The following is a 23,973-nucleotide window of genomic DNA, read 5'->3' as shown; positions in this document are numbered from 1 at the left end:
GAAGAGAAGCAACAAAACCGGAAAACTCGGCAACCACCGGATTGTTGTTCTCCCATAAAGGGCTGGCCCAGGCCAAGGCCTTGTCCGAAAGCAGCGAGATCAAGAAGCCCACCTTTGATCTCTCAGTGGGAAAGGCATGTGGCAGCAACTCGAAATAAATGCCCACCTGGTTAAGGAAACCTCGGCACTGAGTTGGCTCTCCCCCAAAGCGCTGTGGAAGAGGGGCAGAACCGGTCATACCCCGAAACACCGCAGGTGCAACAACAGGTGTCGGGGTAGACTCTGGCGCAACAACCGGAGCGGCAGTAGGAGCGGGCCCAGGAGCGACAACCGACCCATCGGCAACGGGAGCGAAATGAGCCGTGCGTTCAAGCAGGGTTTGCAACGCCACAGCGAACCGACCTAACAGGTGATCCTGCTGATCAAGTCTGGCAACCAGCGTGGGTAGCGAGGATGGCCCTGTACCGTCAGAATTCATGGCTTGGTCCTAATGTCACGGAACCATGAACCAGACGTACAACAAGGGATAAGTGAAAATAAGAAGGCTTTATTGAAAATAAAGCTGTAAAGCAAAAGTCCAAACGGATGGCGAAACCGAAGCAGAGTCTTTGCGAAGCCAGAGGTCAGGAACCAGAAGGGTAGTCAGACGAAGCCAGGATCAGGAACCAGCAGGGTAGTCAGACGAAGCCAGGATCAGGAACCAGCAGGGTAGTCGGACGAAACCAGGATCAGGAACCAGCAGGGTAGTCGGACGAAACCAGGATCAGGAACCAGAAGCAGCAGCAGTCTAGAAGCATGTGAACACAGGAGGACCAAGCAAGGAACTGAAGCCACAGACCTCCTATATATATGAGCTAGGCATCCAGCTCCTCCCAGTGGGAAGGAGGAGCCGCAGGGTGGGAGGCTACAAGAAACCCAGAAACCAAGATGGCCGCCAGCACATGTCAAACGAAGGAGAACAGCAAGAAGGTAAGACCATGACAACTCCAAGCTGTATAGGCTCGAAAGCCTACTACCAATTAAGCATACTACCAAAATAGATACCGCAACCATCAATTAAATACACATTAAAGTGCTAAACTAGCCTATGGCAATAAATATAAATAGACAACCTACATAGAAAATGCCAGACCGCTGGTACTGAATTATGTCCTTTATTACAAAATCACATTATACAACATACATGATTAAGATACATGATTAAAAGAATCAGTGCAGGAGATAAAAGCGACATCACTGGAGGAGACATACAATGAACGGAGTCCCTATCTTAGAAAAATGTACAAAGACATGATCATGCATATGAGGAATCATACATGATGAGAAAAGGGACATTTACCCATACAGAGTCTCCTCCAGGATGGCGCCAACCCCAACACGCGTTTCGGCGTACCTTCGTCTGAGGGTAGCGTCATCACTGGAGGACATGGTTTAAATACAGGCATCATCCAATCCACATACCGGTAATCATTATTCCTACATCACCGGACTGCGCCGGATTTACTCGAATGAACTTCCTGGATGCCGGCATCTAGGGGAACACGTGACCAGCCGGAAGCATGTCATCCGCTTCTGGTCACGTGATCCAAATGACGTCACCTAAGCGCGCACAAACTAGGCGCAGTTCAGTAGCGTCATCCCAACTTTCTTATATGGTTCGGATCCGTCATATAGAGATAACCGTATATTTAACAGGCCGAAAGAACGTACATATGCAGTCAAATTATACCGGATAGACATATACATCAATCATTTAATATGGACATACAGAACTGAAAACCAAATTCATATAAATATAAAAATTAATATACAAAATTATTCACTACATACACACACCATATAGCAACTTATTCCACAGACGTACCATTTAACCAATGAGTAAGGCATCCTCTCTCTCATTATTCAGATAACAGATGTACATCTATCCTAAAGGCTCATGCTTAACCTTTACATCTATAAATCATCAAATATTGACAGTGATAATAAAAAGTGCAGAGTGCATAAATAGAAGAATATATACCAGTCCATAGGAGAAATGTATATATATTTGTTATATGATTGACCCTTAGTATAATAATACCACTGGTAATTCATATATCAAGTGAAAAAATGTGAAAAAATGTGTAAATATGAATAAAAATATGAAAAATCCATATTGTGTAAAAAACAACTCACCTCATGTGTATTTATGTGTACCTTCACTGTGTGAGCCAGTGAATTGTAGAAAGTGCAAAGTGCATACAATTATGTATCAACTTAGATATATTATATAAATTCATATAGTGTACTGAAAACCATTAGTGCTGTGAAAAGAATAACAACCAAAAGAACAAAAGAAAAAGAGGAAAAGGAAGAAAAGAAGAGAAAGAAAAGGGAAGAGGGGGAGGAGGCGGGGGGGGGAAAGGGGGGGGAAAAGGAAAAAAGGGAGGGAAAAAGAGGGAGGGGGAAAAGAAAAAGGGGGGAGGGAGGGGGAAAAAGGGAGAAGAAAAGGGGAAGGGGAGAAGAAGGGAGGGAGGGTAGAAAAGAAAGAGAAAAGAAGGGAAAATAAAGGAGAGAGGTTAATGTGGAACAAGAGCCAGAGGCTAGATGCATCAACCATATAATTATTGGTTGCACCCTACCAGCCCCATACGCTGTGCGTACTGTGTAAAAATTTATATCAGTTACAGTATTCTATTGTTCGCTTCGATATTGGTCACCACATCACATTCCCCGAAGTGTCCCACCAGGAGGCACAACGGGAAATGCAAGGCGGGGGCACAACTCAAAACCAACAAACACTAAATCAGTCCTCTAGATGACTGCATAGTCGATCCATACATTGGTCACCGCATCACATTCTCCGGCACACATAATCCATGTGAACCGGGGAATGCAAGGCGGAGACACAAAGTCCACTCAGTGATGACCTTAAGAGGCCAGGGGAAGAAAAAGTGATTAAAACAAAATTAAAATCCATACATTAAACCCCTATTTGGGTGTGGAGACCCGTATGAACCGTGATGCCTACAGGAAAGTGGAGAAGCCAGTGGATTCATTCAAACCGCCCGGGTGCAGTGTATTTAGTTTCCAAATCCACTTGCACTCGAGCTGTCCCAATCTTTTGGTGATGTTCCCTCCTCTGATGTTTTTCATGACACAGTCAATCGCCCGTACCTTCAAATGCACGGGATTGCAGTCGTGATATGTCTTAAAATGTCTTGCAACTGGTTTTAGGTTACATAGATCTTCTTCCTCTGTTGCTGCCATTATATCTCTAACGTGCTCTCGCACTCTCACCTTCAATTCTCTCGTGGTTAAACCCACATAAATTTTGGGGCAAGAACATTTAGCATAATACACGACTGCCGTACTTGTGCATGTAAGGCATTGTGTGATTTTAAAGGTTTTTGTATTGGCTGTGTCATTAAAAGAGGTGGCCCTCTCCATATTTGGGCATGCTATACATTTCCCACATGGGACAAAACCCCACTTTGGCTTCCCCAATCCTGGGAACAAAGGTTGTTTTTGTTTTACATACAAACTTCGTACAAGGTGATCCCTCAAATTCTTTGAACGTCTCGCCGTTATCATAGGGTAAGGTGCTATAAATTTTGTCAGAATGGGATCGGTCAGTAAGATCGGCCATGATTTTTCCAGAATACCCTTCATCTCTATCCACCTTCCATGATATCCCGTGATGTATCGTGTCTTGTTATCCTTGTTCTTTTGGGTTTCGGAGAAGAGTAAATCCTGCCTGGAGCATGTTTTTGCTCTCCTATAGGCTTTCTTGATTGCGCGTTGGCTGTATCCGCGGCTTGTGAATCTTTCCTTTAATATTTTGGCCTGTTGTTCAAAGATTTCTTCCGTAGAGCAAATTCTCAGAGCCCGTAGGTATTGTCCAATTGGGATTGAATTGATCATCTGTGGAGGGTGTGACGAAGACGCATGTAAATATGAGTTTACTGCTGTAGGTTTTCTAAACACATTCGTCACTATCCCTCCATCAACACCTCTCTCTAGATGTACATCCAAAAACTTTATATGTTCCTTACTGTACTTATACGTTAATTTGATGTTCTTGGCGTTCTTATTTAATGCCATAAAAAATTCCTCCAACTCCCTGGTGCTTCCCTGCCAGATCATAAATACATCGTCGATGCACCGCGCCCAAAAAATGGCGCGGCCCATCGACACGTACTGATCTGACAGGAAAAGGTCCCTCTCCCACAGCCCCAGGAACAAATTTGCGTACGACGGCGCACAAGGCACCCCCATCGCAGTTCCCTGGAGCTGCAGGTAGAAGGACCCTCCAAAGGAGAAGAAGTTGTGCGTAAGAACAAAAGAGAGGAGCTCCAGGAGAAACACTCTGCGGTTGGCCTCCAAATTTTCTTGTACCAGGAAAAAATCCACTGCTTGTATACCATCTGTGTGCCTTATGCTCGTATACAGCGATTCAACGTCGCATGTCACCATAAGTGTGTCATCCCCTAGATAGATACCATCGACTTTCCGTAGAAAGTCGGTCGTATCTTTAATGTAGGACGGCAGACCAGCCACCATGTCTTTCAGCTGGAAGTCTAGGTACCGTCCTATCTTCTCAGTAAAACTGCCCCGGCCTGAAATAATTGGCCTTCCAGATGGAACTTTCGGGTTCTTATGAATTTTGGGCAGTAAATACAGGGAGGGTACCACTGGTTCTTTTACAATCAAGGCATCATATAATGCCTTGGATATTACATTGTTGTCCACTGCCCTCCCTAGAATTACACTCAGGTTCTTCTCAAATGCCTGTAGGGGATTAAACGTAAGCTTCTTGTAACATGCTACCTCTCTCAATTGTCTATAGGCCTCCTGTTCATATAGATCATGGGGCCATACCACAATATTACCACCTTTATCGGATGGTTTGAACACGACATCTTGTAATCTCCCAAGGTTCTTCAGACTAGTCCGTTGAACCCTTGATAGATTATCCTTTGGAGCAAACATTGACATGTTCTCAAATTGTCGAGAGACAAGCAGTCCAGCAGTAGACTTGTTCGTCAAGCTTGTCTCTCGACAATTTGAGAACATGTCAATGTTTGCTCCAAAGGATAATCTATCAAGGGTTCAACGGACTAGTCTGAAGAACCTTGGGAGATTACAAGATGTCGTGCAATCAAGAAAGCCTATAGGAGAGCAAAAACATGCTCCAGGCAGGATTTACTCTTCTCCGAAACCCAAAAGAACAAGGATAACAAGACACGATACATCACGGGATATCATGGAAGGTGGATAGAGATGAAGGGTATTCTGGAAAAATCATGGCCGATCTTACTGACCGATCCCATTCTGACAAAATTTATAGCACCTTACCCTATGATAACGGCGAGACGTTCAAAGAATTTGAGGGATCACCTTGTACGAAGTTTGTATGTAAAACAAAAACAACCTTTGTTTCCAGGATTGGGGAAGCCAAAGTGGGGTTTTGTCCCATGTGGGAAATGTATAGCATGCCCAAATATGGAGAGGGCCACCTCTTTTAATGACACAGCCAATACAAAAACCTTTAAAATCACACAATGCCTTACATGCACAAGTACGGCAGTCGTGTATTATGCTAAATGTTCTTGCCCCAAAATTTATGTGGGTTTAACCACGAGAGAATTGAAGGTGAGAGTGCGAGAGCACGTTAGAGATATAATGGCAGCAACAGAGGAAGAAGATCTATGTAACCTAAAACCAGTTGCAAGACATTTTAAGACATATCACGACTGCAATCCCGTGCATTTGAAGGTACGGGCGATTGACTGTGTCATGAAAAACATCAGAGGAGGGAACATCACCAAAAGATTGGGACAGCTCGAGTGCAAGTGGATTTGGAAACTAAATACACTGCACCCGGGCGGTTTGAATGAATCCACTGGCTTCTCCACTTTCCTGTAGGCATCACGGTTCATATGGGTCTCCACACCCAAATAGGGGTTTAATGTATGGATTTTAATTTTGTTTTAATCACTTTTTCTTCCCCTGGCCTCTTAAGGTCATCACTGAGTGGACTTTGTGTCTCCGCCTTGCATTCCCCGGTTCACATGGATTATGTGTGCCGGAGAATGTGATGCGGTGACCAATGTATGGATCGACTATGCAGTCATCTAGCGGACTGATTTAGTGTTTGTTGGTTTTGAGTTGTGCCCCCGCCTTGCATTTCCCGTTGTGCCTCCTGGTGGGACACTTCGGGGAATGTGATGTGGTGACCAATATCGAAGCGAACAATGGAATACTGTAACTGATATAAATTTTTACACAGTACGCACGCGTATGGGGCTGGTAGGGTGCAACCAATAATTATATGGTTGATGCATCTAGCCTCTGGCTCTTGTTCCACATTAACCTCTCTCCTTTATTTTCCCTTCGTTTTTCTGTTTTTTCTTCCCCCCCCCCCCTCTTCTCCCCTTCCCCCCTTTTCCCCCCCTTTTTTCCTTTTCCCCCCCTTTCCCCCCCCCCCCCCACTCCTCCCCCTCTTCTCTTTTCTTTCTCTTCTTTTCTTCCTTTTCCTCTTTTTCTTTTGTTCTTTTGGTTGTTATTCTTTTCACAGCACTAATGGTTTTCAGTACACTATATGAATTTATATAATATATCTAAGTTGATACATAATTGTATGCACTTTGCACTTTCTACAATTCACTGGCTCACACAGTGAAGGTACACATAAATACACATGAGGTGAGTTGTTTTTTACACAATATGGATTTTTCATATTTTTTTTTCATATTTACACATTTTTTCACTTGATATATGAATTACCAGTGGTATTATTATACTAAGGGTCAATCATATAACAAATATATATACATTTCTCCTATGGACTGGTATATATTCTTCTATTTATGCACTCTGCACTTTTTATTATCACTGTCAATATTTGATGATTTATAGATGTAAAGGTTAAGCATGAGCCTTTAGGATAGATGTACATCTGTTATCTGAATAATGAGAGAGAGGATGCCTTACTCATTGGTTAAATGGTACGTCTGTGGAATAAGTTGCTATATGGTGTGTGTATGTAGTGAATAATTTTGTATATTAATTTTTATATTTATATGAATTTGGTTTTCAGTTCTGTATGTCCATATTAAATGATTGATGTATATGTCTATCCGGTATAATTTGACTGCATATGTACGTTCTTTCGGCCTGTTAAATATACGGTTATCTCTATATGACGGATCCGAACCATATAAGAAAGTTGGGATGACGCTACTGAACTGCGCCTAGTTTGTGCGCGCTTAGGTGACGTCATTTGGATCACGTGACCAGAAGCGGATGACATGCTTCCGGCTGGTCACGTGTTCCCCTAGATGCCGGCATCCAGGAAGTTCATTCGAGTAAATCCGGCGCAGTCCGGTGATGTAGGAATAATGATTACCGGTATGTGGATTGGATGATGCCTGTATTTAAACCATGTCCTTCAGTGATGACGCTACCCCCAGACGAAGGTACGCCGAAACGCGCGTTGGGGTTGGCGCCATCCTGGAGGAGACTCTGTATGGGTAAATGTCCCTTTTCTCATCATGTATGATTCCTCATATGCATGATCATGTCTTTGTACATTTTTCTAAGATAGGGACTCCGTTCATTGTATGTCTCCTCCAGTGATGTTGCTTTTATCTCCTGCACTGATTCTTTTAATCATGTATCTTAATCATGTATGTTGTATAATGTGATTTTGTAATAAAGGACATAATTCAGTACCAGCGGTCTGGCATTTTCTATGTAGGTTGTCTACCAATTAAGCATATTAGGTGATGTGCATCTCTGTAATGAGAAGGGGTGTGGTCTAATGACATCAACACCCTATATCAGGTGTGCATAATTATTAGGCAACTTCCTTTCCTTTGGCAAAATGGGTCAAAAGAAGGACTTGACAGGCTCAGAAAAGTCAAAAATAGTGAGATATCTTGCAGAGGGATGCAGCACTCTTAAAATTGCAAAGCTTCTGAAGCGTGATCATCGAACAATCAAGCGTTTCATTCAAAATAGTCAACAGGGTCGCAAGAAGCGTGTGGAAAAACCAAGGCGCAAAATAACTGCCCATGAACTGAGAAAAGTCAAGCGTGCAGCTGCCAAGATGCCACTTGCCACCAGTTTGGCCATATTTCAGAGCTGCAACATCACTGGAGTGCCCAAAAGCACAAGGTGTGCAATACTCAGAGACATGGCCAAGGTAAGAAAGGCTGAAAGACGACCACCACTGAACAAGACACACAAGCTGAAACGTCAAGACTGGGCCAAGAAATATCTCAAGACTGATTTTTCTAAGGTTTTATGGACTGATGAAATGAGAGTGAGTCTTGATGGGCCAGATGGATGGGCCCGTGGCTGGATTGGTAAAGGGCAGAGAGCTCCAGTCCGACTCAGACGCCAGCAAGGTGCAGGTGGAGTACTGGTTTGGGCTGGTATCATCAAAGATGAGCTTGTAGGGCCTTTTCGGGTTGAGGATGGAGTCAAGCTCAACTCCCAGTCCTACTGCCAGTTTCTGGAAGACACCCTCTTCAAGCAGTGGTACAGGAAGAAGTCTGCATCCTTCAAGAAAAACATGATTTTCATGCAGGACAATGCTCCATCACACGCGTCCAAGTACTCCACAGCGTGGCTGGCAAGAAAGGGTATAAAAGAAGAAAATCTAATGACATGGCTTCCTTGTTCACCTGATCTGAACCCCATTGAGAACCTGTGGTCCATCATCAAATGTGAGATTTACAAGGAGGGAAAACAGTACACCTCTCTGAACAATGTCTGGGAGGCTGTGGTTGCTGCTGCACGCAATGTTGATGGTGAACAGATCAAAACACTGACAGAATCCATGGATGGCAGGCTTTTTAATGTCCTTGCAAAGAAAGGTGGCTATATTGGTCACTGATTTGTTTTTGTTTTGTTTTTGAATGTCAGAAATGTATATTTGTGAATGTTGAGATGTTATATTGGTTTCACTGGTAAAAATAAATAATTGAAATGGGTATATATTTGTTTTTTGTTAAGTTGCCTAATAATTATGCACAATAATAGTCACCTGCACACATTGATATCCCCCTAAAATAGCTAAAACTAAAAACTAACTAAAAACTACTTCCAAAAATATTCAGCTTTGATATTAATGAGTTTTTTGGGTTAATTGAGATCATGGTTGTTGTTCAATAATAAAATTAATCCTCAAAAATACAACTTGCCTAATAATTCTGCACTCCCTGTATAATGGGAGATGAATGTTGATTCAGAGCTCCAGGAGGCAGATTTACAAATCATGTCGAGCGTAAGAAGACTCCTCTCGGCAAAAGAAGAAGCTACAGCCCTCGCAGAATGGGCTTTTACAAACCCCGGAGGGTCTAGAGATTGGGAAACAAAAGGATTCCCCATTAGTCTCCTTAATCCATCGACTGATGGATTGTTTAGACGCCTTACGGCCTTTAAACTTACCGACAAACAGGATTAGAAGATTTTCATCTTTCCTGAACTCCTTGATCTAACCACATAGATCCGGAGGCATCTCAAGACATCCAAGGATGTATAGCAGGTTTCTCAGAGGAGGTAGTAAAATAATTTGTGGACAGCACTCCAAAAAATGAGATAATGCTTATTTTATTTTAGCCGGACATAATGGTCCATGTAGGACTAGGTGAAAACAACGTTTCGGGCAAATTATATGCCCTTCATCAGGCTGATGTAATACAAAAGAAAAGAAAAAAAGAAAAAATATAATAAGACACATATCAGGTAATGTATGTATACATATGAATATACACAGGTATAATAAAACCATGATTGTCACGAAGTTATTGTAAAGACAATATCTGTGTATAATATACAATAGTAGCCATGATGTGAGGATTCATTGATACATGATTCAAAAGTAATCATAATACATATATATGGTACTTCATATATAAAACTTCATATATTTCAAAAGGGTTACATAAGTTTTCAAAAACGAAAATAACCAGCCAAATGGCTGCCTAACATCATGTGCTAGAAGTATATATCTAATAACATCAGGTGTCAGAACAGGACCAATAGAATGGCAGTGCACAGCAAATGGAGTAGAAGAAGAGGGGGGGGGGGGAAGAGGGGGAAAAAAGGAGGGCACAGTAACAGAAAGAAAGAAGTGGCTCAGAGTAAATACACATATACACAGATGTACCAATATGAGTATCTAGGAACGGGATACTGCTGGGGGAGGTGGGCGGTTCGGATGGCCGCACGGTATAAGGTCAAAGGAACAGAGGGCTGCTGGTGATGAAAGACTTACCAAATGGCGTGAGCGAAATCTCAGCGGGCCGGCATGCCTGGGTAGTGTGTAGGGGCGATTTAAATAGATAAATTCCCGCCATCTAAATGACGCGTCTGATCTCGCGATGTTGCGAGAATCATGACGTAGGCCGGTATGACGTGTGACATAGGTTGGCGCATGCGCATAAAGAACGAAAGATGCGCGCATGCGCATGTCGTCCGAGGGGTGAAAAGCCGGTACTGCTTGGGATTGCCGATAAAGTATTGGCGCATGCATATGGGGGGTGGCTGGAGTGGAGCGGTCGTAGAGAGAAGCACTGACTGTGTATGTAAGGGGTCAGGGGACCAATAGTATTTGTTCAAAACTGAAGGGATGATGTGGGACAATAATAAGTAGTATTGATATGAAAACATAGGAGGTCAAGGAAAACTAATCATCAGTCCAGGTTAATAGGGGAATACTATGATTGGAAAACATGTGACAAATTACAGCCAAGGAAGAATGTGTGAACCTAGAGGGGGAATGATGGATGTGTAATGTGTGAAGCAACATATAGTCGGTCCTTAATAATGGGGAAATGAGATGGATCAAGGTATCCAGGACTACTGATACCTCAGAAGGGTGTTTGGCCCTGGGAAGAAGTGGATAGAGGTGTCATACATGTGTGGCAAAGGAGAGACAACATGAATACATAATGAGTAATTATGATATAAAGCAAGTATACCGACGGCTAGGGCGTGCTTCGTGGGTGTCGCCACCCGTTATTAGACGACTCTGGCCCTGAAAGAAAAAACATAAAAGGGTTAACATAGAGGAAAAGAAAGGGAAAAAGGGGGAGGGGAAAAAAGGGGGGAGAAAGGAGGGAGAAAAAGGAAGAGAGGCGAAGAAAGGAAAGGGAAAGAAAAAAGAAAAAAGGAAGAGAAGAAAAAGAAAGGTGTAAGAAAAAAAGGGGGGGGGGGGGAGAAACGAAGAAAGGGGGAGAAGGAAAGAGGAGAAAAAAGGAGAAGAAGAGTGAAGAGGATGATTGGTTAGTCTAAGATGTAATCTTTGTTAAGACCATGGGGTTCTAAAGTATTAAGACGTCGGATCCAAGACATCTCTCTCTCCTGTAGAAGCAGCTCACGGTTGCCCCCTCGTCTGGGTGGTGGTATCCAGTCAATGACTTGAAAACGAAGTTGGCTGACTAAATGGCCAAATTTGGTGAAGTGTTGGACGAGGGGAGCTTTAAGTTTCATGGTGCGTATGTTAGACTTGTGTTGAGATATGCGTTCTTTTATTTTCTGGATGGTTTCCCCGACATATCCTAGTCCGCAAGGGCATTTAATTAAGTAAACTACAAAATTGGACAAACAGGAGTAGTGGCCATGAATATTAAACCTTTTGCCGGTGGATGGGTGGGTAAAGGTCGGGCCTTTGGTGACATTTCCACATTGAGCGCAGGACAGGCAGGGATATGTGCCTTTGATAGAAGAGCCAGTAATTGTGGCTTGAACGCTGTGTATTTTGTTGGAGCCAAGGTCGGACCGTATGATATTGTCCCTAATATTTTTTCCTCTTTTGTAAGACATAAGAGGTTTGTCTGGGAAAATAATGGGGAAATTATTGGATAAAATGGACTAATGTTTATATATGATCCGTTTGATGTCAGGGCTAAGGTGAGAAAATGTAGTGACACACGGGATACGTTTGTGTGTCGATCTAAACTGTTTGGGTATGAGAAGATCACTTCTGGATAAGTGGGTAGTTTTTTCAATATGTTCCTCCAGAACATGTTTAGGGAAACCTCTATTGAGGAATTTGTTCGCCATTTCAATAAGTCTGGAGTTAATGACATCCGGGCTAGATACAATGCGTTTAACTCGCATCAGTTGGCTCTTCTATCAAAGGCACATATTACTGGCTCTTCTATCAAAGGCACATATCCCTGCCTGTCCTGCGCTCAATGCGGAAATGTCACCAAAGGCCCGACCTTTACCCACCCATCCACCGGCAAAAGGTTTAATATTCATGGCCACTACTCCTGTTTGTCCAATTTTGTAGTTTACTTAATTAAATGCCCTTGCGGACTAGGATATGTCGGGGAAACCATCCAGAAAATAAAAGAACGCATATCTCAACACAAGTCTAACATACGCACCATGAAACTTGAAGCTCCCCTCGTCCAACACTTCACCAAATTTGGCCATTCAGTCAGCCAACTTCGTTTTCAAGTCATTGACTGGATACCACCACCCAGACGAGGGGGCAACCGTGAGCTGCTTCTACAGGAGAGAGAGATGTCTTGGATCCGACGTCTTAATACTTTAGAACCCCATGGTCTTAACAAAGATTACATCTTAGACTAACCAATCATCCTCTTCACTCTTCTTCTCCTTTTTTCTCCTCTTTCCTTCTCCCCCTTTCTTCGTTTCTTCCCCCCCCCTTTTTTTCTTACACCTTTCTTTTTCTTCTCTTCCTTTTTTCTTTTTTCTTTCCCTTTCCTTTCTTCGCCTCTCTTCCTTTTTCTCCCTCCTTTCTCCCCCCTTTTTTCCCCTCCCCCTTTTTCCCTTTCTTTTCCTCTATGTTAACCCTTTTCATGTTTTTTCTTTCAGGGCCAGAGTCGTCTAATAACGGGTGGCGACACCCGCGAAGCACGCCCTAGCCGTCGGTATACTTGCTTTATATCATAATTACTCATTATGTATTCATGTTGTCTCTCCTTTGCCACACATGTATGACACCTCTATCCACTTCTTCCCAGGGCCAAACACCCTTCTGAGGTATCAGTAGTCCTGGATCCCTTGATCCATCTCATTTCCCCATTACTAAGGACCGACTATATGTTGCTTCACACATTACACATCCATCATTCCCCCTCTAGGTTCACACATTCTTCCTTGGCTGTAATTTGTCACATGTTTTCCAATCATAGTATTCCCCTATTAACCTGGACTGATGATTAGTTTTCCTTGACCTCCTATGTTTTCATATCAATACTACTTATTATTGTCCCACATCATCCCTTCAGTTTTGAACAAATACTATTGGTCCCCTGACCCCTTACATACACAGTCAGTGCTTCTCTCTACGACCGCTCCACTCCAGCCACCCCCCATACGCATGCGCCAATACTTTATCGGCAATCCCAAGCAGTACCGGCTTTTCACCCCTCGGACGACATGCGCATGCGCGCATCTTTCGTTCTTTATGCGCATGCGCCAACCTATGTCACACGTCATACCGGCCTACGTCATGATTCTCGCAACATCGCGAGATCAGACGCGTCATTTAGATGGCGGGAATTTATCTATTTAAATCGCCCCTACACACTACCCAGGCATGCCGGCCCGCTGAGATTTCGCTCACGCCATTTGGTAAGTCTTTCATCACCAGCAGCCCTCTGTTCCTTTGACCTTATACCGTGCGGCCATCCGAACCGCCCACCTCCCCCAGCAGTATCCCGTTCCTAGATACTCATATTGGTACATCTGTGTATATGTGTATTTACTCTGAGCCACTTCTTTCTTTCTGTTACTGTGCCCTCCTTTTTTCCCCCCTCTTCCCCCCCCCTCTTCTTCTACTCCATTTGCTGTGCACTGCCATTCTATTGGTCCTGTTCTGACACCTGATGTTATTAGATATATACTTCTAGCACATGATGTTAGGCAGCCATTTGGCTGGTTATTTTCGTTTTTGAAAACTTATGTAACCCTTTTGAAATATATGAAGTTTTATATATGAAGTACCATATATATGTATTATGATTACTTTTGAATCATGTATCAATGAATCCTCACATCATGGCTACTATTGTATATTATACACAGATATTGTCTTTACAATAACTTCGTGACAATCATGGTTTTATTATACCTGTGTATATTCATATGTATACTGTACATACATTACCTAATATGTGTCTTATTATATTTTTTCATTTTTTCTTTTCTTCTTTTCTTTTGTATTACATCAGCCTGATGAAGGGCATATAATTTGCCCGAAACGTTACTTTCACCTAGTCCTACATGGACCATTATGTCCGGCTACAATAAAATAAGCATTATCTCATTTTTTGGAGTGCTGTCTACAAATTATTTTATTACCTATCAGTTCCGAGAGGTGGAGCCAGGAACGTACCTAGACGAGCACCCGACATCTATTACTCTCAGATAGAGTGCCGTGGTCCCTTTGTGATTTTGATATTGATTCACTCCACCTCAGAGGAGGTAGAAGGTCTAGAAAGAACCGGGAGGGATATCACCTGGTTGATATTCTGGAAAGAAGGAATCTTAGGCCTAAAGTACGGGAGAAATCTTAAAAGGACCCGGTCTTGCAAAAAAATGGTATAGGGCTCGTGCACTGATAGAGCTTGAAGCTCAGAGACCCTCTTGGCCGAAGTCACAGCAAGAAGAAAAAACAAGTTTTCATGTGACAAACTTGAAATCTACCTCCTCCAAAGGCTCAAAGGGGGGAGATGCTAACCCCCTGAGAACTACTGATAAATCCTATTGAGGGATGGGTTTCAGTACTGTAGGCTTTAATCTTTCAGCTCCTTTAAGGAACAGTTTAATGAGCGGGTCCTGCGAAAAAGACTTGTTGAAACAAGCTGGAATGGCTGAAACTTGACCCCTCAAGGTAGATGGAGAAAGGCCATGTTGCAGAAACTGAAGGATGATGGGGAGGGGCGGATCTGCAGACGCCACCTCCTTTGAGGAACACCAAGAAGAGAATATCCTCATAATCTGTGAGTAGGCTCTCTTAGTAGAGTCTGCTCTTGAATGAGACTGCGTTCTCAGGACCGACTCTGAAAGCCCTTCTATTCTGGGAAGGGACTGATCAACCTCCAGGCTGTCAGGTTGAACCTGTGCAGATCTGGGCAGAGGTGAGTGCCCCATGACACCAGGGTCTGCCGTGGGGGGAGCCTCCAATAATGTCCCCGACTCATCTGAATGAGCTGGGTAAACCAGGATCTCTTGGGCCAAAACGGTATGATGGCTATTACCGAGGCCTGATCCTGACGAATTTTCATCAATGTCCTCGGTATCATGGAAAAGGGAGGGAAGATGTAAGCCAGCCTGAACCTCCAGGATATTGACAGAACATCTATCGCCAGGGGGTTGTCCTCCCTGTAAAGGGAGCAAAACCTCTCCACCTTGGTGTTGAACCTTGTTGCCATAAGATCCACCTCTGGCATTCCACACTTGAGGACTATCTGCTTGAATATCTCCGGATGTAAAGACCACTCCACTGTTGGAAGACCGCGGCTCAACCGATCCGCTATCATATTGAGGGAGCCTCGAATGTGGATCGCAGATAAGTGTGTGAGGTTCAATTCTGCCCAATCCAGAATCACCCCGATCTCTGATAAGAGGGTAAGTGATCTTGTGCCTCCCTGCTTGTTGATGTAAAGTGCCGCATTCATATTGTCTGACTGGACTTTCACCGCTTTGCCCCGGATCTGAGGGGCGAAGTGAAGGAGGGCTAGCCGGATAGTTTGAATCTCGCGGAGATTGGATGAGAGGAGCCGCTCCTGAGGAGACCAGGATCTGTGCAGTGGAGAATCGTCTAGATGAGCACCCCAGCCTACTTGGGACGCATCTGTTGTCAATATGACCCAGGTTGGCTGGGTCATAGACTTCCCGTCTAAAAGATGGCTCCACCATCTGAGGGAATGCCGAGTTTGCCAAGACAGGGAGCACAGGGAGTTCAGCCCGGCGGGGCTGCCATTCCATTTGGAGAGAACCTCCGACTGCAGCGGCCAGAGGTGCCATAAAGCCCAAGGGACTGCTTACGCAGACGCTGACATGAGCCCCAACATCTTCATGAGAGTCCAAATTGGAACTCGCCAAGGCACGGATAGGAATTCTGCCATGTTCTGTATTCGGGATCTTCTTTATGGAGTCAACCGGAGAGATCTCCCAACGGAGTCGATTATGAAGCCTAAATATCTTACTGAAGTCGACGGGCTCATGTTCGACTTCTGCCAGTTGATGATCCACCTTAGGCGGAACAGAAAGGAAATCGCTACATGAAGATGGTGGGTCAGGACCACAAAGGAAGAGGCTTTTAGAAGCCAATTGTCCAGATAAGGAATGATGGTCAGTCCTTGGAGTGCTAGCCGCCACCACAGAAACTACCACCTTGGTGAAAGTGTGAGGGGCAGAAGAAATGCCAAAGGGAAGGGGAACGAACTGAAGGTGTCTGGTGACACCTGACACCTGGACCGCGATCCTGAGATATTTCCTGGAAGCAGGATGAATCGGGATGTGCAAATATGCATCCTTGAGGTCCAGGGTTGCCGTCACATCTCCAGGATTGAGAACGTGAACAACTGACCTGATGGCTTCCATACGGAACCTTACTTTCCTTAAGTATCGATTGAAGAATCTCAAATCGATAATAATCCGGAGATCCCCTGATGCCTTGGGAACCAGAAACACTGGTGAGTAAATCCCTAAGCCCCGTTCCCCTGCCGGAACCTCCTCCAGAGCCCCCTTGTGGATGTAATCCTGAATGTAAGCCTCCAGAACTGACTGCCTTGCGGCCTGTGGAAGTTTGGTTCTGATGAACCTGTCCGGAGACAGAGAAAAAAGATTGATTGAGTACCCCTCTGATATGACATTCAGGACCCAGGGATCCGAAATCTCTCAGATCCAGATGTCCTTGAAGTGGGAGAGTTGACCTCCGATGGGAAGATGAGGCAGAGGAGTGGGGAAGTCTTCTGGCAGGATGGCAGGAGTCACGGGAGTCATCCAAGAGCCTTGAGGAGGCCCGTAGTCAGGAGGTGGATTTTTTATCCTTGGCTCCTTCACGAGAGCGCCTCGAACCTCTTCGCTGCGCTCCCCAGTCCCTCCTGGATCTTGACTGCTGGTCAGACCTACCACCACGGTTTTGTCTGCCCCGCCCCCGAAAGGACTGTTGGGGAAGACTCTTCCCCTTTTAATCTGACAGGTCTTCCATAATCTTATCCAACTCTGAGTCGAACAAACGGTTGGGCTCAAAGGGAAGGCTACATGGAATTGTCAACGACCCAAGGCTTAAGCGGGCCGCTGACACCAGGGTTATGGTTTTGGCCGCCAACTTCAGCTGTTGTTGCGCTGTATCAGACAGTAAATTCATCGCCAGGTTGACAGTCTTGAAAGCCGCCAGAATGTCATCCCGAGACACCTTCTGATCCACATCCATCTGAATCTGGTTTAATCGAGACCGGAGGAAGGTAGAAACTTCTGTAGCAGCGATGGCCGTAGACACGGAAGCTGCAGCTGCCGTATAACCTCTCCTGAGTGTGCACTCTGCTCTCCTGTCAAGGGGATCCTGCAGACTCGACCCATCGTCCGCAGGAACCAGAGTGCGCTTGGACAGTTTGGCAATCGCCATGTCCAGCTTGGGAATGGAACCCCCACGATTCCACCAAGGGTTTAGCCATCGGAAACATGGTTCTGAATCTTTAGTTAGAATCGGACCCCTTTCGGTTTTCTTCCACTCTGTGCGCATGACAGAGAGGAGGGTCTCATCCGCTTTAAAGACACAAAGTGCCCGACTAGCGTGATCAGAGGGCTCCCCAAGGTCAGCATCATGGTCCCCCGACCTGATGGACTTAAGTAACTTTGGCGTCCTATCAGGAGGAAAAAAGCATGAAGTAAGCTCCTCCTCATCCGAGGAGGAGGAACTCAAGGAGACTACGGACGGTCTCTCTACTGGAGCCGAACTCCAGGAACTCAAGGAGACTACGGACGGTCTCTCTACTGGAGCCGAAGACTCCATAGGAGTCTGAGTTTGATGGATCCATCAACATAGGTCTTTACCCACTGATACATATCCTGCATCATAGGTTCGGTGGAAGGTTGAACCCTCGGACGGCAGCCGTCACACCTGAAAATGAGGACCAGAAATAAGGCACCAACAAGTGGAGGAACACCAGCTTATGGGACTCTGGGAGCTAGCTTAAAAAGCATGTGCAGCCAGAGAACGACCTGGTTCACAATGTTTCCTTAAATAGGGGAGGGAGTGGGCTCAGAGCAGAGTCCCCGCCCCCAGAGGAGAAAACACATAACAGTAAATAAAAAGGTTTCCCCCTAGGAAGGAATACAATAAAACCTCCAACCGGAGGGAAAATCGCAGACTATATATAAAAAAATCGCAATAATGACGCGAAATCGCATCGCAAGGAAAAAATTCCGGAAGTGACGTCAGATTCGAAGATGGCGGCACCCAGCGGCCGCAAGGAAAAGGACCGAGGACGCCGAAAAACGCACCGCAGCGAAGCACCGCAGCGAAGCGCAGCGAAGCGCAGCGAAGCACCGGCAGCAGGTAAGCTGCCGGACAAGCCATAGTAGTAAAAGCGGAGCCAAAGCCTGCAGATAACATGAAAAAAAGTTCCCCCCCTAAGAGAGGGGGAATCACCGCCTAGCCCACCTGTCCGGAGGACAGAAAAAAACACAATGGGCTGGAGGTGATTCCCTCCTTTATAGGGTATATATTTAAGTGTTTAATTATTACTTGGGCTCATTAAAATTCCGCCGGTCCTACCAGTCCATGGGGGGTGGTTAACCCCATCTGTGCTGCTGGTAGGATGTAAGGGAACCAACAATTGTTGAAAACCAACTTTAGCTTAAAAAAATCTGTTCTTAATATTGTGTAATTAATTAACTTTCATATAAAATTTAAAAAATTTAAAAATATTTATTATAAATAGATTTTATGTTCTATCAATCAAAGGCCCAAATTTATAAAAACAGTGGTAATTTGGGTGTTTTAGTGGTGATAGAAAATCAGTTATCACCTCTCCTGTGCTTCCTGTTCCTTACACTAGCTATTTTCATGCTGCTCCAAGGTACAATGCCTGAAACTGTTTTACACCCACTCAGTAGTAAGTTCCTCCTCTAAAGACCAGAGGATGAACTTCACTACTGGACATGCCTGCAGTCTTCTCAGAACTGCTAGGCAGAACAGGAAGATAGCATTAAAGGTGGTGTTCAGGAATAAGTAACTTTTCAGAGGTGTGCGCAGCCTGCCTCTGCTGTGGAAAGCTTCATACTTATCTGCTAAATGGAGCTCCGGTCCTGTCTTCCGGCTCTCTTGTGCCTAACTTCTGGTCCACAGCTTGTTTAATTCATCTTTGGCACAGACATGATCATCTGGTCCACTGCAGCCAATAACTGGCTTCAGCAGTGATGTGTCTCTTGAGGACACATCTTTGCTGAATCCAGTCATTGAGTGCAGCAGATGATCATGCCCCTGTCAGAGGGAAAATAAACAAGCCAAGGACCAGAAGATAGTCACTCGGATTTGGTGCTGTGGATAGCCGGTAAGGCTAGTTTAACACTAGAGTTAACGGCTCCAGCAGTCTGCTACGGCAGAGAACAGCATGCCAGTGCTCCCTGTATCTGGCATAGCCAGATGTTACAACCTTAGGGCAAGCACTGAATATGGGGACATATTCATAGATTTCTTAAACTCATTAGGTGTAGCACAGTGTTTTCCAGTTATTAAATGCACAGAGCATAGCTGATTTACTTTAGAAATTGTATTCTAATAAATATGTATTATGTTCTATCTAAGTAAGAAAAAGCCAGATGTTAATATTTTACTACAGTAAGTTTGTGATCAATAAATTACCATTTATGAAAGAGTGTGATAAAATTCAAGAGTTGGAGTCGGTACTTACCAACTTCACAGAATTTTAGAACATAATTTTTTAGAAGTTTGTTTTGTTCCTTTCCTCTGTTTTTCCCACTAACTGGGTGTTGATAGTTGGGGATGTGTCTCTTCACAGTCTGACACTGACCAGTCAGTGCTTACACTGCTATGTCCTTTGATAAGGGGAATGGTGACACACATTTGTGGTTTTCTTTATATGTAAATATTTTGGATGCACAGCACAGGTTATGAGAAAACTTTAGCATTGTTATTTGATGGAGAATGCAAGCTTTTACTTATTGTGATCTGTCTAGTAGTAGATTATTTATGTCCTTAATAAACATATGTTGCATAGTCTATATCTGCAAAATTGATATTTTGAGAAATCTCATCAAGACACTGCAAAAAAAATAAAAAATAAATATGTAGTGTACATTGACCTGTGCTGCGTCAATGTCAATTTATACTGTGGATTTTACTCTTTGCAATGCATGTGGTAAATCTGCAGCAAATCTGCTGCAAAATCCTCAAGAAATCTGCAGCAGAATTTCTGCTGATGAATTACTTAAAATTGTGGGCTGTATCCTAAAAGCTTCAAGTTTAAATGCCTATTATTGAGTAAGGCAATTTTTAACTGTTCTATAATCTATATTGATCTAGTACCAAATTTTCACTTAATACAGTGGAGCTATTCAATGTTTTGTATTTCTTCTAGGAGTAACACTGCATCAAGTTCAGTGGCTGTGAAAGTTGGATACACAAATGATTCTTCAACGCTTGATCCTGCTCCAACTAATGTAATGGAAGGTACAATACAATAGGGAGTAATAAGGAGGGCGGGTGAGTCCGCATGTCATGAATACATCAGAGTTATTGCTCACAGTGCTGGCAGCACGCTGCAATAAATACACAACCTACGGTATACAGATTAACCACTTAAGGACCACAGATTTATACCCCCCTAGTGACCAGGCCCTTTTTTACAAATCGGCACTTCACAACTTTAACGGTTTATTGCTCGGTCATGCAACTTGGCACCCAAATGAATTTTACCTCCTTTTCTTCTCACAAATACAGCTTTCTTTTGGTGGTATTTGATTGCTGCTGACATTTTTCGTTTTTCCGATATTAATCAAAATAGGCCGCAATTTTCTCAAAAAAAGTGTATTTTTAACTTTCTCTGGTTAAATTGTTTAAATATAATTACATTTCTATACAAGTTTGTGTCAGAATTTATTGTGCTATATGTCTTTGATTTAAAAAAAAAATCCAATAAGTGTATATTTATTGGTTTGCGCAAAAGTTAAAGCGTTTACAAACTATGGTACAAAAATGTGAATTTCCGCATTTTGAAGCAGCTCTGATTTTCTGAGCACCTGTCATGTTTCTTGAGGTGCTAGAATGCCAGGATAGTATAAATACCCCCCAAATGACTCCATTTTAGAAAGAAGACACCCCAAAGTATTCGCGGAGGGGCATGGTGAGTTCATGTATGATTTAATTTTTTTTCACAAGTTAGCGGAAAATGACACTTTCTGAGAAAAAAAAATAAAAAATAAAGTTTCCATTTCTGCTAACTTCTGGCAAAAAAATAAAAAAATCTCCCACGGACTCACTATGCTCCTCAGTGAATACCTTGGGGTGTCTACTTTCCGAAATGGGGTTATTTGTGGGGTGTGTTTACTGTTCTGGCATTTTGGGCGGGGCTAAATTGTGAGCAACCCTGTAAAGCCTAAAGGTACTCGTTAGACTTGCGGCCCCTTTACGCACCTAGGCTGCAAAAAAGTGTCACAGATGTGGTATCGCCGTACTCAGGAGAAGTAGGGTAATGTGTTTTGGGGTGTATTTTTACATATACCCATGCTGGGTGAGAGAAATATCTCTGTAAATTGACAACTTTGTATAAAAAAAAATAAAAAGTTGTCATTTACAGAGATATTTCTCTCACCCAGCATGGGTATATGTAAAAATACACCCCAAAACACATTGCCCTACTTCTTCTGAGTACGGTGATACCACATGTGTGCCACTTTTTTGCAGCCTAGGTGCGCAAAGGGGCCCAAATTCCAATGAGTACCTTTTAGGAGGGCATTTTTAGACATTTGGATTCCAGACTTCTTCTCACGCTTTAGGGCCCCTAAAATGCTAGGGCAGTATAAATACCCCACAAGTGACCCCATTTTGGAAAGAAGACACCCCAAGGTATTCCGTGAGGGGCATGGCGTGTTAATAGAAGTAGGGCAATGTGTTTTGGGGTGTATTTTTACATATACCCATACTGTGTGTGAGAAATATCTCTGTAAATGACAACTTTAAAAAAAAATTTATACAAAGTTGTCAATTTACAAAGATATTTCTCTCACCCAGCATGGGTATACTGTATTTTTTCCCCTATAAGACGCACCGGCCCATAAGACGCACCTAGGTTTTTGAGGAGGAAAATAAGAAAAAAAAATTTTTTAACCAAAAGGTGTGCTTTTGGTGGGTTTTGAACTAATTGTGGTCTGTGGATGGCGCACTGTTATGGGGGATCTGTGGATGGCGCACTGTTATGGGGATCTGTGGGTGATGCACTGTTATGGGGGATCTGTGGGTGACGCACTGTTATGGGGATCTGTGGGTGACACTTATGGGGGATCTGTGGGTGACACTTAAGGGGGATCTGTGGGTGACACTTATGGGGGATCTGTGGGTGGCTCTTATTGGGGTCTCTGGATGGCACTGTTATGGGGATCTGTGTATGACAGTTATGGGGGGGATAAGTGAATGACACATATATAGCATCTTATGCTATGTGTCATCCACAGATCCCCTCCATAAGTGTCCCTGTAGTGAATGACCCTCAATACAGGGGGTGGGGGTCGCATCTGCTTTTATAATGACAGCGGGGCCCGTGCAGTGACTGTATTCTACTACACGGGCCCCGCTCACTGTATAATCGTATCTCTAATAGTTAATTGTTATGGGTATATAATCGCATAATCAGCGCCTGTATACTTACAACTACAATCGCTCGGTAGGTAGCAGAGAGGAGGGAGGAGGCAGGCCGGGAGGACGGGCGCTGGCAGCGTGAGTCACTACGTCATGCGCCCACGCCACCTGCTTCATTCATAAAGTGGGCGGCGCACTTCCAGGTTCGCATTACCATTCCGCAAAAATATAGAACATGTCCTATTCTTGTCCGCAATTGCGGACAAGAAAAGGCATTTTCTATATAGTTCTGGCAATGTGCGGATCCGCAAAATGCGGAAAGCACATTGCCGGTGTCCGTGTTTTGTGGATCCGCAAAACACATACGGACGTCTGAATGGAGCCTTACAGGAGGGTTATCAATGACAGGGGGGGTGATCAGGGAGTCTATATGGGGTGATCAGGGGTTAATAAGTGACAGGGGGGGTGTAGTGTAGTGTGTGGTGATTGGTGCTACTTACAGAGCTGCCTGTGTCCTCTGGTGGTCGATCCAAGCAAAAGGGACCACCAGAGGACCAGGTATGATGCGATTATTTTAACATCTACAGCCTGCCAGCGAATGATCAACGCTGGCAGGCTGTAGTATAACTTCCGAACAGCGCGCCACGTTCACAGCAAATCTCGGGTCTCACGGGATGACGCCGATCGGCGTTAGTGTGACCTGAGGGAGCCGCTGCACTGACGCCGATTGGCGTTAGTGTGACGGGAAGAGGTTAATTGTTTCCAGGCAGAACATGTCTATTTACAAACGATGATGTTCTGCCAACAAACAATGTGTGCCACATAAATGAAATACCCCAGCAAACGTTTGGCTTGTTTGTCTGTTTACTCAGGGCAATTATCAGGAACGAGTATTTGTAGGAACTTATTTTCAGGAACAAGCATTCCTACAAATGCTTGTTCCTGATACTGAAATTAATTGTCAGGGTACTGCCACATGGTCAAGTTTCCTGATGCAGTTTTGGAAGTTAAAACCAGCAGTGAATTAACCCTATCCCGACATCGACAGATTTGTGCGCTCGATCAGTGCAGTGGCAAAGCTGTTACTGACAGCCAGGTCCCTGCTGTATCTGCCGGCAACACTGAAAACACAAATGCCTGTGGATTAATCCCTTATATACTGCAATCAATGCTGA

The 23,973-nt window shown here is 44.0% G+C and overlaps 1 protein-coding gene across 4 annotated transcripts in view; it reads left to right on the top strand.

Annotated features, from left to right (window-relative positions):
* Positions 1–23,973, top strand: part of DCAF6 (DDB1 and CUL4 associated factor 6) — a 1,234,054-nt gene that overhangs the window by 826,860 nt on the left and 383,221 nt on the right. For all 4 annotated transcript variants that reach the window (XM_040424129.1, XM_040424128.1, XM_040424130.1 and 1 more), the window contains one exon: positions 20,583–20,674. In XM_040424129.1, coding sequence (XP_040280063.1) covers positions 20,583–20,674 — 92 coding nt within the window. The remainder of the gene's footprint in view (positions 1–20,582; positions 20,675–23,973) is intronic.

This window comes from Bufo bufo, chromosome 3, assembly GCF_905171765.1.
Source record: "Bufo bufo chromosome 3, aBufBuf1.1, whole genome shotgun sequence".
In the NCBI taxonomy this organism is placed as follows: Eukaryota; Metazoa; Chordata; class Amphibia; order Anura; family Bufonidae; genus Bufo; species Bufo bufo.
Note: the sequence above shows the minus strand (reverse complement) of the source record. Positions and strands in the feature narration are given on the sequence as shown.